This window comes from Beauveria bassiana (genome assembly GCF_000280675.1).
Source record: "Beauveria bassiana ARSEF 2860 unplaced genomic scaffold BBA_S00012, whole genome shotgun sequence".
Taxonomy (NCBI): Eukaryota; Fungi; Ascomycota; class Sordariomycetes; order Hypocreales; family Cordycipitaceae; genus Beauveria; species Beauveria bassiana.
The window spans coordinates 497,407-512,546 of NW_007930847.1; the positions used below are offsets into that span (position 1 = coordinate 497,407).

Here is a 15,140-nt window from a genome sequence, read left to right on the forward strand (position 1 = left end):
ATTTCATGGCTACTCTATAGACAAATGCATATTCTCTTTTTACAGTTCAAAAGATTCTCGTCACAAATGAGTCCCGCTCGCACATGACTAACCAATCAGTCGAAGTGAATGCGCCACAGCTCACGATCACAGCCACCCTGGAAGTCACTGCGAGTGTGCATCATCAGGATGTTGTCATTGACAACCACATCGCCCTTTTCCCAGGCGTGGTAGTAGGCAACGCGACGGTCATGCAGGGTCTCGTCAATGGCCTCGCAGAGCTTTGCGCTGTCAGCCTCTGACAGGCCCTCAATGGCCACATGTGTCGGATCGAATGCCGTCTTGGTCGAAGGCCAGGGCTCGTGGTATCGCAGGCATGGCTTGCCTGTCGTCGGGTGCGAGCTAACCAGAGGGATTCCCGTCATGGCAGTCGCGTCAAACGAAGACGTCTGCACAGACCAGGTCTTGGTCTTGAGGTCCTCAATGTCGACCCAAGAGGGCAGGCATCTGAAGAAGTTGGTAGAGGAGGAGAAGAGCGTAAAGCCCGTGTCTTTGGGAGAGGCAGAGGCGCCAATGAAGAACTGGAATTTGGGTGGCACCGACACGAGGGACTCTTCGCCCTTGTCGTTGATCTGCTTGACCGTCTTGAAGAGTCCATCAAAGTGGAAAGGCATCCACTCGGCTGACAGGACATTGTTCAGGCCAGCAGTGTTGGCGCCCTGATCCTTGACCTCGAGGATTAGACCAAACTTCCAGGGGAGGGGTGTGCCAAACTCGTGGGCCTTTTCCAGATATAAATCGCGGTTGATGGTGTTTGCGAAGCCTCGCATGATGACGGGCGAGTTGTGCTCGGCAAGGGTGCGAACCTTTTTGGCATCAATGTCAGGCAAGGCCAACGCCTTGGGCCCCTTCTTGGGGGTAATCATCCACCCAGAAGGATAAATGGGCTTGCATTCGATGCCGCCCTTTTCTTCCGCCCAGGAGAAGAGATCAGACTTTTCACGGAAATAGCTGGGTCTGTCGTTCTCGTATACCAGCTCGAGTTTTTCGTCCTTTTCCAAGTCGGAGCGCATTCCACTAGTAACAGTTCCGTCTAGCATGTATGCGACACTGCAGTGCCAGGGAGTTGTAAAGGTGCTGGTCGTCGGCAGAAGGCTGATGGACAGCTTGGTGGCGCCAGTGGAAGGGTGGATAGAGAGACGGACGTAGTCACCGTATCGCTTGCGAACCGCATTTGCAAAGGCCTGCAGTGATGTTAGTATCCTGGGTTTTGAATTGTCCTGGCTGGCAGGAATTGCTCACCTCGCCGCGAGCCAACATTTCGCGAGCAATAGCCTCGGTACCGCGCTTGAATTTCGTCTTGGAACGGTTCTCGCCAACTGGGTATACATGCTGCAGATCGGTTTCAAGGAATCTGATGTAGCCCCGATATGTGAGGCAAACGTCTTCGTTTTGGCTGACCTCCTTCCAGTTCCAGTCTGGTCGGCTGAATCGGTTCAGCAAAGCGCGGCGGAAGTTGGTTGCGTTGGAAACATAGGTAATCTCGTCTAGCTCGTCTGGAAGATCGATGTTGACGAGATCGCGCAGACGGCAGAATGCAATGTTTGTATATTCCCGCTCAATAGCGAGTTTACGGAGCGACTCTCCGTATGCCCAAACATCCTTGTCTGCGACTCCTAGGAGATCTGAAAGTAGAGTTAGCATTGATTTTTGCGTTGTATGAAATGATTTCGTTATTCGTACCATTGTATACCAGACCGTCGGAGATGATTGTGAGTTTGGCGCCAGGGGCGTATACGCGCTGGATAGACGCGCAAATGCCGTTGAGGTGGGCGAGTGCCAAATCCTCGGCTCTGTCGGGAAGCTTTCCAAGCACTTTGGAGACTGAGTTGGGAGATTTGAAAGGAAAGGCCGGAAGGCACATGGGGATAACTTCCTTAGCCTTGACATGGCTGTAGATGAGGGCCAAGAATTTGAGAGCACCTTCATCAGCCTTTGTGGTTTCGCTAGAGCCTTTGCGAAGGCGATAACGATCAATAATCTGGAGAACCTTGGCGGCAGTTTCCAGTGAAGCGGCATCGAGTTCTGCAGAGGAAGGCGTAGCTGAGGAAAAGACGGAGAGCTTTGCCGCCAGCGGTGATGAAGCTCCAGATCCTTCGACGGCCATCTTGGGAGGGGTTTGAGGAGGAGAGTTGAAGGCTTTGACGAATATCGAGTCTGAGGTGCTGACTGCTGCTGCCATTGTGGGAAAGGAAAGGAAAGCAAAGAGAGAGAGGTAGGTAGAGTTATGATGAGAGAGGTTGAATTAAACTGCTTGATCAACGATGATACACTAGGACTCGGTATGGACTAGTTCAGGATAAGCAGTGATATATATATTTACATGTTTGAGCAAGTCTGTGAGGAAACATGAATCAAGACGGATCAGATGGTAGGTACTAAACGCGCAACGTCAGCTCCAGAGTTAGCTCCAGAGTCAGCTAACGCCTTGGGAGAAAAGAGCAATCCATTGTTCGAAAGAGGCAGGCGGGATGGCCGCAGGGGATAGCCCTGCGGGTATGTCTCCACGCAAGGAGAGACAAGGAGGGCCAAGGAGGGAACCGCGCACGCAGGCTCAAGGCTCCAAGGCCCATCACCAAGTCGTGCGCCGAGCTGACGCATCAATGTTATTTGGGTCCCCTTATTACGATGGAGATTCCCGTTTTCTTTTGGCCGATAAAATTGCGTTGTTCCCACTCGCGGAGTGGAGTTGCAGAAACTGGAGCTTATTAACACAGGGCAGACTCTATGTTTCGACGTTGACTACCTAGTTGACTAGCTAGTAGCGACCAGTAAATTGCCACAAAAAACCCGACTCGCGCTGCAGGGCCGTGGCGAGAGACCTCAAATGAAATTATACGACAGTCCGAGAATGCATTAGCAATCCAGAGCTATATTTCGAGAGTTATAATTTTTTCTCTTCTCTTTACTACTTTGCATTCGCTTCTTTGCTGCAGCTGCCAAAGTCAGTTAGATGATCGATTTGTGACCCCCCACGCCCCCTGTTGCCAATTATAATACCGACAGTATAATACTAACAGTATAATACTGACAGTGTTGCTATTAGTACGGACGGGTTGGCCGTTTCGGGGTTTTACTGGCTTAGTCAACGGAACTAACTAGGTAGGTAGTCACGTGTTGACTTCGGAATACTAGCTGAGAGGCGGAAATGAATTAGCAAGTTGGCCGTAGCGGCTTAAGCATGTTCTAGCAGGCTAGTTTATGTGTCAGCATCGGAATAAAGATTTTTCTTCCACCAACTAGTGGTAAATGATGGTGCCGCTACTATATGGCAATCTTGCCGTTGGGCCTCATTCTGCACTGCAAGTAATCGCCGCGGCCGTCATCCGTCAGACCGAGACCGCGGCGCCGCTCTTGACCGTGTTCAATAAGCCGGCGCTGAGACGCATTCGCCGGCGCGCCCGCAAAACTGGAGCCCCCATTGCAACATCAGAAACGAGGCGGAGTTTTGCCTAAACAATTATCCCAGGTGGTCCGACCCTGTTCGATGAAAGCCTTGTCATGATCACTTTTAAAAAAGCCCTGTAGATGGGATGGCGGAAAGATCGGTGAGAACTAGTCAGTCTCAAGTCTCACAAAAGTCTAATTGATCATGGTCCCTCTCCCCCTCCCCCCAGACAACACGATATGACACACCATCGGCCACGATGATGGGAAAGTGGAAAGTGGACGGGGGAGCATGTGGGCAGGTCTATGAATATTGTAGTGGCGGCGATGCGGCGCGCGATTGCGTGTAAGCTTCTTTCTTGTCCCGCAGATTACGGGGCAAAAACGTACCAGGAGCCACCAATGACTGGCCATGTTTATTTTCCGGTGCCATTGCTCTGCAGATTAAGGATCTTTTTGACATCCCTGCGTGTATCGAACGGCCGACTTGACAGGGCCAAGACGTGCCTGGGCTCCGTGGGATGACCGAAGCCATGTCTCATGATGGCCAAGCTTTCTGTTGCATGACAAGACGGACATGAAGTGGAACGCTGCCTTTGTAAGTTGATAATTGCTACGTGGCTAAGCTGTTTACGACAACGATGCCCGAGCAATAGAAGGTTTTTTTTAGGAATCTTTGCTTTTGACACCAGTACATGACTCTGCAACTCGAAAACAGTTGATATTTATACTTGCTCGCTCCAGGACAAGTTTTATCCACGACAATTACACTCAAATTTTGGCTCTATTTACTTTTTTTTCCCCTTCTTTTTTTCACAATGTCTGCTATTACTGAAGAAAGCGCTTCTACTGTTGTTGACGTTGCCATCTGCGGCGGTATGCTTTTTACTTGAAAGCTTTAATTAAGTGGTTCCCGTCTAACTTTTGTGTGAAGGAGGACCAACTGGCCTTGCAACTGCGCTGCTGTTGAAGAGACTCGGAGTCTCTGTCTGTGTCCTCGGTATGTTTGCCCGGTAACAAAAATAAACCGAAAAAAAAAAGTCGTCTGAAGACTGACTTGAGAGGAAAAAAAAAAAACAGACGCCAAGCCTGCAAGTCTTGAGTTAGGCCGTGCAGATGCATTGAATGCCAGAACGCAGCAGTACCTCGAGGTTGCCGATCTCCTTGGCGAGTTGCTACCCCAGGGCATTAAATGCAACAGTGGGTACCACCAAGTCTTTGCCAGGGCGCGCCCCAAACCACGTCATCAAACAAAGCTAACCACCAATCATCACCACCACCAATAGCCAGCTCGACATTTGGAGATGGCGAGTTCAAGTCTCGACAAAACGACTGGTGGGTCGGCCTCGAGCACACGCTGCACAAAAACTTCCTCATGCTCGGCCAGCCAGTCGTCGAGAGGGTGCTGGCCGAGAAGCTGGGCGACTCTGTCCACTACTCGGAGCAGGTCACGTCCATTGCCGAAGACGACGCCGGCGTCGACGTCGTGACGAGCACCGGCCGCAAGATTCGCAGCAAGTACGCCCTCGGCGCCGACGGCGCGCGTTCCATGGTTCGCGCGGCTATTGGCGCCACCTTTAGCGGTGGCAAGCCCGAGATGCTGTGGTCCGTCCTCGACACCTTTATCGAGACTGACTTTCCCCGCTGCCCCGAAATCATCACCTTTCAGCTCAACGGCCAGTCGCGCGTGTCGTGGATCCCCCGTGAGCGTGGCCTGTGCCGCTTCTACGTGCTGCTCGACGGCGAGGTTTCGCTCGAGCGCGCGCAGCAGTCCATCAAGGACCACATGGCTCCTCACAAGGTTGAATTCACCAAGACGGAGTGGTACAGCACATTCGATGGTGAGTGAAGAGCGCATAAACCCTGGTGGTGTGTGTGAATTTGAAAAATGTCGACTAACAAGGCACTCATATAGTCAAGGAGAGAATTGCATCCACATTCATTTCCAAGGACGGCGCTGGTCGCATTTTCCTAGGAGGTGATGCGGCGCACGTACACTCTGTCAATGGCGGTCAGGGCTTAAACACGGGCATCGCAGACTCGTTCAACCTTGCCTGGCGACTCGCCATGGTGGTTAACCAGCCCAACCTCCCCAAGGAGGCCGTCCAGAGGCTGCTGCTCAGCTATGACACGGAGCGCCGAAGCACCGCTCAGGGTGTCATTGACGTCGCGGCCAGACTTGTGCGCGACACTGTCCGCGAGGCCAAGACGTACGTTGGCACCATTGAGAAGAATGCAGGATACATTACCGGCATGGGCGTCTCGTACGAGGCCTACGGCTCGCCTCTTGTCGAGCAGTCGGAGCACGGCATCTGGAAGGCAGGCTTCCGCTGTCCAGACATGGTCATCAAGCCCCTCCTCCGCTCCGGGGGAGAGGAGGAGGAGAAGCGTCTGTACTCGGAAGCGAGCTACGGAAAGTACCTGCTATTGTCCATTGGCAAGGCGCAAGCTGCCAAGGAGTCGGAGCTTCCCGTCACTCGCTACTCTATTCTTCCGGCGGGAGCAAGCTCCGATGCTACCGCTACAAACACATTTACGGGAGACTGGGTCACGGCGGACGATGTCTTTCACGTCGTGGTTCGCCCAGACATGTATATTGCCTTTGTCAGTGAAAGCCTGGATGCTTGCGAGTCGCACCTAAACAAAGTTTTCAATGCGTAAAATAGAGATGATGAGTAATGATGGCAGGACTGGTATTATTAGATTCTCCATGTACTTTTAAAAAAACAACAAAGAATAAACGAAAGTTCCAGTTCAATTCGCATCCTTGAGAACGATTCGATTCATGCCGCCCTTTGCTGCGTGTTTCAGAAGAGTCCGTATTGCCCGATTCCATCTTTCCTTACCCAATATTTTCGATTCATTGCTACCGAATCACGCAAGTAAAATAGCCTGACCTTGTTCATGTGTCACGTCAGTTTACAATCTACTGTTGTGATTTTTATGGAGAATTTTCCCAAGAGAAACAGAGGACCAGAGAGACGATAACGACCCTGATATCTCGGTTACCATGACACGGAAGCGAGGTGGGATAGCCGTTTTGTGAGACATGCTTTCGCAAAGGCTAGCCGCGCTATCTGTCGGGCAGAAACAGAAGACCACCGGAGGACCAGACCAGGCCACTTTTTTTTTAACCTTCCAAAGAAGCTTGACATTAATTTGTCTAGCTGACCCTCCTGTTCCTGTTCGACTCGTTGATGAATGTTGCGAGTCAGTGGTTGTCGAGAAAGAATCAAAGAAAGGACGCGTAATAGGAGAAGCCGTGCATCACAGTGCAGAGTCAGTGCCTGGTAGGGCCGTTAGGTATGGCCAAAAAAAAATAGTGGCCTGTTATTAGCGCTGGCTCCAACGAGCCTTTTAGGTGGATCAATAAACAACCTAACTAACTCGTCTAGAAAAGTCCACGCAACAGGCGTGTTTCATGTTCCAGCTGTCGAAAATGCTCACAATGTAATAGTTGCGATTAATAATTCGCTCGAGACTAAATAATAATAAAAAATGATAATAATAAAGAATAGTAAAAAGTCTGATTGGTCCCATATACACAGGAACGCGGAATGTCGGTGCGCGACGCCACGATCTGACAATTTTCCTGCAGGCTCGTCAAACCCCAGACCATGGATGGCCCTTGGAAAAAAGCGATTCGTCCAGCTGGGGAACCTTGCTGACACTCGCAAAAAAAAAAAATTCCACAACATGATACATATTTACCTTACAGGCAGGCCGCCTGGCCGCGGCACAAATGCGACCCGTTCTACGTACTTATCCCACAAGCTCGCGAATACAGCGAGGTGCAGGTGCAGCCCCAGGACCACCCGGCAAACATTCCCGTCTTGCCGTTCGTCCACCACCGCCCGCATCCACCGCCGCTCCCGCCGCCTCCGCCGCCGCATACTCTTACTCTTCCTCCCTCCTCCATTTGCGCGGCGCCAGCTGCATGAGCTTCTGCAGCAGCCTCTCCAGCTTGCTGCTGCTGCCGCTCCGTCTCGGTCATGGTGTTTCGCGGCGGGGTTCGTCCTGCAGCCGTCGAGTATAGGTACATGGACGTGGCGACCTGCGCGGTCGAGGTGCTGGTATGCAGACTACGGTGAAGAAAGTTGGTCGGCGACGGCGTTGCGGCCCGGAGCCCCATCTATCATGGGCGCGCCGGTCTGATGATGCCAGCAAGTATTTTTGAGGAGAAAATTTGGCTGTGGTGGTGGATGTTGTTGCACTTTTGCCAACGAACGAACGACGCGGCCGGACAAGCGGGCGGGCGAGCCAGGAGAAAGAAGGCGACTTGGAGGCGCCTCTGGCGGTGTAATCAACGAAGGATTCGGACCCCGTCCGCCATGATAGCTTTCACCAAAAGTAGCAGCCAAGACTGCAGTTGGGACCCGTTTTGACGATGAACGGAGTAATAAATAGAGATGGGAAAAGAAGCTAGGCGGGTCCAGTCCAGTCAAGGCGGGCGAATGAGTAAGGTAAAAATATTTAGCCCACGAATCCACGCGACAAAGCAAAGTCCCCGCTTATTCTCCAACGGGGACGTTTCGGCTAAATAGACCAGTAGCATGACATTGAACCCCCCCCCCCCCCTGCCCACCATGTGAACAGGTACATGCGCTTGAGAACAGGGTCGTCGAGCTTACCTATTTGGTTTCCGAAATCGGAAAAAAAAAGGCAGGTCCATGTCTCTTTTTGGTGGTCCTTTATCAGTATTATGCTGGGTGCGGCATGGCCGGATCGCGCTTTTCTTGCGTAGATCGATCGGGACTAACTAACAACCATGCCGCGCTGATTTACGTCGCACGATGGGATTAAGCATGTGCACAACATGAGATGGACAGTCAAACATATATATGGATTATAATTATATTATTATATATTACAACATTAGATGTAGTCGCTACAGTATAATATTATCAATCGCTTCAAAATGACTTGGCAGCCCGCGCTTTTTTTTTTGGTGCAATCACAGCCACCGCCACCACCACCCTCTTACATGCATCTAGGGTATCAAGACAAAAGCAGCTAAACCAAGCCAGCCACACCAACGAAAAAAATAAAAATATAAATCACTGCTCCAATATCGCAAGATCCCAGCCTGGACGAGCACCGTACAATGCCTTTAGGTCCGCCTTGAGCCAGCAGCGGTGCTCGCTGCCCGGGTCGTCGGCGATGACGCCCCATCCACACGCCGTGCAGCCCGAAAAGTCGGCGCACCGCAAGATGCACTCCTGCACCGTCGTGGTCCACACGCTGCCCAGGTCGCGCGCCTGGTCGACTCCGCTGTAGTCGATGCCGCAGAAGCGTCTGAATGTCTTTTGACTGTCGGGCACGAGGTACAGCGTGTTGTTGGCGTCGGGGCAGGCCACGACGCTCGTCGTCGTCGTCGACGCGGCGCTTGGGGAGGCGGTCGACGTGGTTGCGGCGGGAGCCGTACTTGAAGCAAAAGATGCAAGCGAGGTTGTGCTACAATTCACGTCAGACATTGCTACACTTTATTTTTCTTTTTCCTCTCTCGCGCAAGTCGTACCTCGTCGCGTTCGTAGACTCGTTCTTGTGGCGACTGCGCCGCAATCCGAAAACAACGCCCACCGGAACAGCGATGGCGATTATGATTGCTATAACAACCACCCATAGCACAATCAAAAATCGGCGCCGCCGAATGCCACAGATCGTCGCGACAGGTAGCGGCGCCGGTGGCGCCACGTGGTCGTACCGGCCGTCATAGGTGTCTTGCGGCTCGGGCTCAAACCCTTGCGACGAGCCCGGCGGCGTGGCCTCGCTGTAAAAGGTCGAGGGCTGCGACGGCCGACCAGACAGCCGCTTCGCCATCCCTCCGCCGGACCGGATGCTCAGCGTGCTAAAAAAGGTGCGCTGGGACGGGCCATTATTATGATCCGCTCCCTCGGGGATCAGCGTCCTGGGTGCGGCGCGGTGCGCGCGCGACGGTATCCCTCCGGCCACGCGCGAGGCAGTCGTGCTGCTCGAGTACGGACGCGACATGTCATCTGCGTCTTCTTCATATGCTGCGAAAAAACAGCGCTCCCCTGCGGCGATTGCCGCTTACCTTGCGAGCGGGAGAGACAATTCGGCGCGTGGGGAGAAGGGGGGGGATGAACCGGGGTTCGAAGTTGTTGTTCCTTGCTGGGAGCTCCGTATCTAGAAAAAGAGTGGTCGAGCTCCGTATCTAGAAAAAGAGTGGTCGTGTCGCCCTTTTCTTTTTGGATAACCTGACAATATTTGGCGCAAAGCGAGCCCGCAAAAAGAAGCAATGACGACAAGACAAGTAAGGGTGTATGACGACAGACAAGCAAAGGTGTATGGGAGAGCACAAACCGTGAAAAGGAGAGTCGCGATTCGGTAATCGAGCTGTCACGCCATGTGCCCTGCTAAGGGTTACATACCAAGTCACCGAGCCATTCCCAAGCCAGGGGTCAGGCAAAAATCGAAGGCAGAAAGAAGCGTCAGCGAACAATCATAGCCCCTTTTTTGCGAGATTTGACAGCCACCAGCGCGCGCCACTTTCAATCACTTCAGACAGAGCTAGCAAACCTCGAAAGGCTACTGGCCAGTATCCGTAGCCTTTTTACGGATCATCTGTCGAGACAAAAATGTTTTTCTTTCCTTTTTTTGGTTTGTGGCGCTGCTGCCCCGGGGCAGAAGGGGGGGGGGGGACTTTTTGCGCGTTGGCATCGGTTCCATAATTGGGCCTTGGCTCATTTCCCGAGACACGATCATTGCCGAGACAAAAGATGTTGTCTTTTCTTCTTGGTGCCGCAGGATAGAATCGATCACGTCGAGGTAGATTTTCGCTCCGAGATGCGTCAATGGACCCAATGCGAAATATAACCCCAGATGGAGTAATAGGGCCGTGTCAATGTGTAAACAACCCGTTATAAGGCTATACGCCCGTTCACATATATGCTATAGCAGCGCAGATTGATTATTTACCCCAGCTCGTATTTGACGTGCCGATAACGGCCCATGGGGCTCGTTCAGCCTGTCAAGGTGGGCAAAGAAGAAAAAAAAAAAGTTTCACGGCCGATGCGCCGATAATAATCGCGAGCGATTGATAAGGCGCGGCACAACGCCTATTCGGATGACGGGTCAAGGGGAAGCACCACAGCGCCAAGAGGAAAAAAAAAAAAGAGAGACATAGCCAAGATAACATTGGCATCAAATATACATTGCCAAGAGGCTTGGCTGATGGTAAGCAAAGGCGGGAACCTGGTTCGGAGGCCCGGCCTAGCTCCGTGACGCTGCGCGACAACACTGGCCCTTGCACGAGGTCGGCCCCGAGGAAAGCGAGATTTTGGTCAACAACCTTTTTTTTAATTGATGCGCAGTTGCAGCCATCCAGCACAGTGTATTCAAATGCAATCCCAGCTTGATTTCTGCTTTCTTTTCTTCGTTTTTGATTTGATTTTAGAAACGCCGTATTCGTGACCATAGCTGAGTATAGCCGGAGAGGTAGCTGTTTTGAGGAAGATATCAACTCGTCCTTGTCTGTATTCAAAATCTTTCATGATTTGTATTTGCCGTTCCTTGTTCATCATAGTTCCACAGAACCAGAACCCTCCTGCTCTTTCGTCACGTTCCACTCCTTCAGCCACGCCTTGACAAACTCCACCTGCTGCTGCTGATTGTCAACGACTTGCTTTGGCGGCAAGCCCTCCTCATCCAGACCCGGCCGCGGGCCAAACTCGTCCCAGTGGTGCACGCCCCAGTCAATCAGCAGGTACGGCTCCGAAACTGTGGACGCGCGCTCCGGCAGGCCGTCGGCGTGCGGCGTCGCGGCGCGCCAGGGGTCCTGCTTGCCGTCAATAATGGCAAGCCGGGGGTAGCTAAAGTTGAAGCTGCCGTGCTTGTTGATGATGTCCACGTCTGGGGGCGTGGTGATGTTGAAGAAGCGGCGGCAGTTGACGGTGGCATAGTCGACGGTGGCGGCGCGCGAGAGGATGGGCCGACGGTCCTTGGGAGTGTGCTCGCCATTGACAAAGTAGCCCCATCTGTTTGTCACTTGTTAGCGGGTTTTTACTTGTTTCTTTCTGGCGCGACGCAGGTAGTAAAAAGTCACTCACTCGGTACACGTCTGCCACAACCAAGGACGGTACATGTTGTTGGAGATGGCTGTCTCGTCGGGCGCGTGGCGATTTGAGTAGCATTCTGCGGTCGAGAGGCCCTTGCAGGAAGACCTTTTGGCCTTTTTGACCATGTTGCGAATGTAGCCGGCCCAGTTGAGTAGCTGCGCGGACCGCAGCTCGAGGTCGTGACCGTGGCCGCCCAGCTTTGTAAAGTGCCTCGCCTTGTGCTCAAGGTGCGCGGTGCTCGCAAAGAGGCGCGCGGCCGACGTAATGGCGGCGCAGTAGAAGCTCAGCTCGTCGGCGTCGTCCTCGGTCGCCCAGTTGGTCGACTGCAGGCCGCTGATGGGTCCGGTGATGAGGTGCGCAAACTCGTCGTCTTGCAGGCCGTCGAGGTGAAACATCTTCTTCAGATCGTCAACCTCGTACTGCTTGCCGCCGAATAAGACGGCGTCGACAATACCGGTGAGGGCCTGCTGGGCATCTGAGCAGCCAGCGGGCGCAAAGTTGCGAAAGGCCTCGTGGTACTCCCAAAACTTGTCGACGGCGGCCGTGACGCCCGAGGAGGATATGGCGCCCCAAAAGACGTCTGGGTATAGCTTGCGCGCCATGGCCGCGAAGCCGCCGGCGTACGACCCGCCGTAGATGATCCAAGGCGTGTGAGATGCGTTTAGTTGCGCGTGCTCGAGCCCGGGAAAGGTAACGTGCTGGGCAAAGTAGGCCGTGTCGGCGAGGGCCTGGTCCGTGGTGAGGAAGCGCATGTTGGCGGTGGTCGCGTCGGGGACGGGCCAGCTGGTGCCATAGTACCTATGCTCGAGGATGAGGCCGAGGCCTCCCGTCGCCTTGGCCAGGATGGGGACGATGCCATGGTCGAGGTATGCGAGGCGGCCGGCGCTGTCAAACTCGCCCGAGTGCAGGACGATGACGGGCCCGCCGGGGCGGTAGTGCGAGTCGTCGAGCCAGTAGCGCAGCGGGTAGGCGGCGTCCGAGTGCGGCGCGTACTTGGTCTCGTTGTGGAAGTGGTCGACGGGGACGGAAAAATTGTAGGCCTTGATGGCAGGGCGCACGTCGGGCGGTGTCTCGTCCTGGTTGACGCTCAAGGCCTGAAGGAAGGTGGGCGCGGTGGCGTAAAAAGCGGCAGCGGCGGTGCCGACCTGGCAAACGCCGGAGAGGAGCTGCAGCGAAAGTCGCATCCCGGGAGGCAATTGAGCGTCTTGTAGTGAGAGACGTGTTCCTCGGGGCAACGACAGCGAGAAAGGAAGGTGAGCAGTTATAGGAAGATGGATGCTGCGAGGTCGGCGGAGGAGCTTTCTTATTTCATTCTGGATGATTTAGTAATAGGCGGGCGCTAGGTTTGGAGAAGCTCACTTTATTATTAGCGTCGTGGGGGGCGGGAAGCGGGGGTTGGCGGGGCCGAAGCACCACTGAAACGGGTAGCGTTCCGACCTTTAGGTGCCTTTATAGCGCGAGCTACCACTGTAACAAGGGTTTCAGTGACCCTACCTTACCTACAGTGGCTTTTACCTACAGCTTTTGACTCCCCACTGTACATCTCCCCACTGTAGCCACGTGTAGGTGCCACTAAACAATAACTGACGGCTTTGCAGCGCCCTTTCAGTTTAGGGTCAAGGTACCAGTACATCTTCATCTTCTTCAGCCTGTTGAGATGGTATTGCCTGGTCTGGTGATGTCGGCAATTCTTTTCTGCGAGACCATGTCACCCTGCAAAGTAGTTTGTTTATCATTAGGACTTTGATGCATGTTTCAAACTCGTCACATCCGGCTTCCAGGCACACCAGGCACACCAGGCACACACGGCGCTTGGCTTGCAGGCCCTGCCCAGTTGTCAGGGACTCGTACCCGACCTGTCTCAACAACAATCGCCGCTACGAAAATGTCCGAGACATTCTATAACGACTTCTGCACTCTTTCGACTATCAACCCCTCATATACAATCGTTGCTCACAGCTGAACCTCATCCTCAAAAGCAGCGTCTTGGTGCCAGTGCATGCCCGCAGGAATGCAAGAATCCCAATCACCATCATCTTGCTCACGATTTTTCTTGGCAAAAGTGCCCAAAATTTTCTCGTGAAAACAGTTGAGCATGAAATCAATCTATCAATAGATATTCAATATATTTTTCAATACATGGTATTGTCCCGCGCACTAGGTGATAATGGCTGACATCTATTTATTGTCTATTTATTGAACCCACTGTACAAAGTACGCACGCTAATATGGATAGTATGACGTGCGAGCTCAACTTCCCCACGTTTCCAGCTCATTATCGGCATGCCCACGTTCATTGCCAACGTCAACTCCGCAATCAAAACAACGCCTCTTTACAATTAGTACTATCATGACGCTAATCAAATTACCACCACCGAATAAGACCCTCAGAGGCCACAAGCTGGTCCTCGCGGATCCTCGCCCTCTCCCCAAAGACGCTTTAGATCGCCTCCACGCCCGCTTCCCCGACCTCAAGGTGCAGCACTACGACGCCGAGGCGACGGACCCTTGGGCAGATGCCACGCTGGCATTGGGAACGACTTTCAACCTGCCCTCGGTAGAGCAGGCCAAGAAACTGGAGCTGTTTCAACTAACGTCGGCTGGCGCGGATGGTCTCGTTGGGAAACCAATTTTTGACGACACCAAGATATCATTCTGCACCGCAAGTGGTGTACATGGGTATGCATCATGCGCTCTCTCGAAGAGCAAATATGTCAATGGATCAGCTAATTTGCTTCTTTTAGACCACAAATATCCGAGTGGGTGGTGAGCACCTTTCTCGCCTTCCAGCATCGTCGTACGTCCCCGCCGCTGTCAATCCTAACCTAAACTTTGCTGACACTTTTGCAGTACCTGAATACCTTGAGAACCAACACCAACGCAAATGGCAACCATCTAAAACCCCTACAGACGACTCTGTCGGCCAGCGAGTGCAAGTTTTGCCCCTCTCACCCACCAAAGCCACCCTCCTCCCCCACTAACACCTTTTCGCAGAGGAATCCTCGGTTACGGCAGCGTTGGTCGGCAAGTCGCCCGCCTCTGCAAGGCCATGGGGATGCTCGTCCACGCCTATACGCTGCACCCCCGCCGCACGCCCTCCTCGCGGCGCGACGACTCCTACGCGCCGCCGGGCCTCGGCGACCCCAGCGGCGCCCTCCCCGACCGCTGGTTCGCCGGCGGCTCCACCGCCGAGCTGCACGCGTTTCTCGGCTCCGGGCTCGATCTGCTGGTAGTGGCCCTGCCGCTGACGCCCCAGACGCGGGGACTGGTGGCGCACGCCGAATTCGAGGTGCTGCGCGTCAACAAGACGTTTGTGTCAAATATAGGCCGCGGGCCGATTGTCGACACGGACGACTTGGTGGATGCGCTGGAAAGGGGCGTGATTCGCGGCGCGGCGCTCGATGTCACGGATCCGGAGCCGCTGCCGGAGGACCATCCGCTTTGGCGCGCAAAAAATGTCATCATTACGCCGCATGTGAGCGGTGGCTCGTCAAAGTACATGGAAAGGGTGTTTGAGGTGCTGTTGGCCAATTTGACCAGGTTCAGCAATGGAGAAAGACTGATGAATTTAATCAATAGAAAAGAAGGATACTAGAAGATCAAGCAGGCACAAAACCAAAGGATAATGAATAAACT

The 15,140-nt window shown here is 53.4% G+C and overlaps 5 protein-coding genes across 5 annotated transcripts; 2 read left to right on the forward strand and 3 right to left on the reverse strand.

Moving 5' to 3' along the window:
- Positions 1-95: 95 nt before the first annotated feature.
- BBA_05043 (taurine catabolism dioxygenase TauD) lies at positions 96-2,221 on the reverse strand (the record flags this gene model as incomplete). The annotated part of the gene is made up of 3 exons (XM_008600140.1): positions 96-1,223; positions 1,282-1,664; positions 1,723-2,221. 3 exons carry the CDS (start codon positions 2,219-2,221, stop codon positions 96-98), a joined length of 2,010 nt encoding a protein of 669 aa, XP_008598362.1.
- A 2,023-nt stretch (positions 2,222-4,244) lies between these two features.
- BBA_05044 (FAD monooxygenase) lies at positions 4,245-6,087 on the forward strand (the record flags this gene model as incomplete). Its single annotated transcript, XM_008600141.1, has 5 exons — positions 4,245-4,302; positions 4,361-4,426; positions 4,507-4,626; positions 4,713-5,267; positions 5,342-6,087. 5 exons carry the CDS (start codon positions 4,245-4,247, stop codon positions 6,085-6,087), a joined length of 1,545 nt encoding a protein of 514 aa, XP_008598363.1.
- Positions 6,088-8,483: 2,396 nt separating this feature from the next.
- Positions 8,484-9,417, reverse strand: BBA_05045 (uncharacterized protein; the record flags this gene model as incomplete). The annotated part of the gene is made up of 2 exons (XM_008600142.1): positions 8,484-8,880; positions 8,945-9,417. 2 exons carry the CDS (start codon positions 9,415-9,417, stop codon positions 8,484-8,486), a joined length of 870 nt encoding a protein of 289 aa, XP_008598364.1.
- A 1,549-nt stretch (positions 9,418-10,966) lies between these two features.
- Positions 10,967-12,688, reverse strand: BBA_05046 (serine carboxypeptidase S28; the record flags this gene model as incomplete). Its single annotated transcript, XM_008600143.1, has 2 exons — positions 10,967-11,423; positions 11,496-12,688. 2 exons carry the CDS (start codon positions 12,686-12,688, stop codon positions 10,967-10,969), a joined length of 1,650 nt encoding a protein of 549 aa, XP_008598365.1.
- Positions 12,689-13,854: 1,166 nt separating this feature from the next.
- On the forward strand, positions 13,855-15,099 carry BBA_05047 (D-isomer specific 2-hydroxyacid dehydrogenase; the record flags this gene model as incomplete). Its single annotated transcript, XM_008600144.1, has 4 exons — positions 13,855-14,183; positions 14,249-14,270; positions 14,355-14,434; positions 14,499-15,099. The coding sequence occupies 4 exons, from the start codon at positions 13,855-13,857 to the stop codon at positions 15,097-15,099; spliced, it is 1,032 nt and encodes a 343-aa protein (XP_008598366.1).
- Positions 15,100-15,140: the final 41 nt, after the last annotated feature.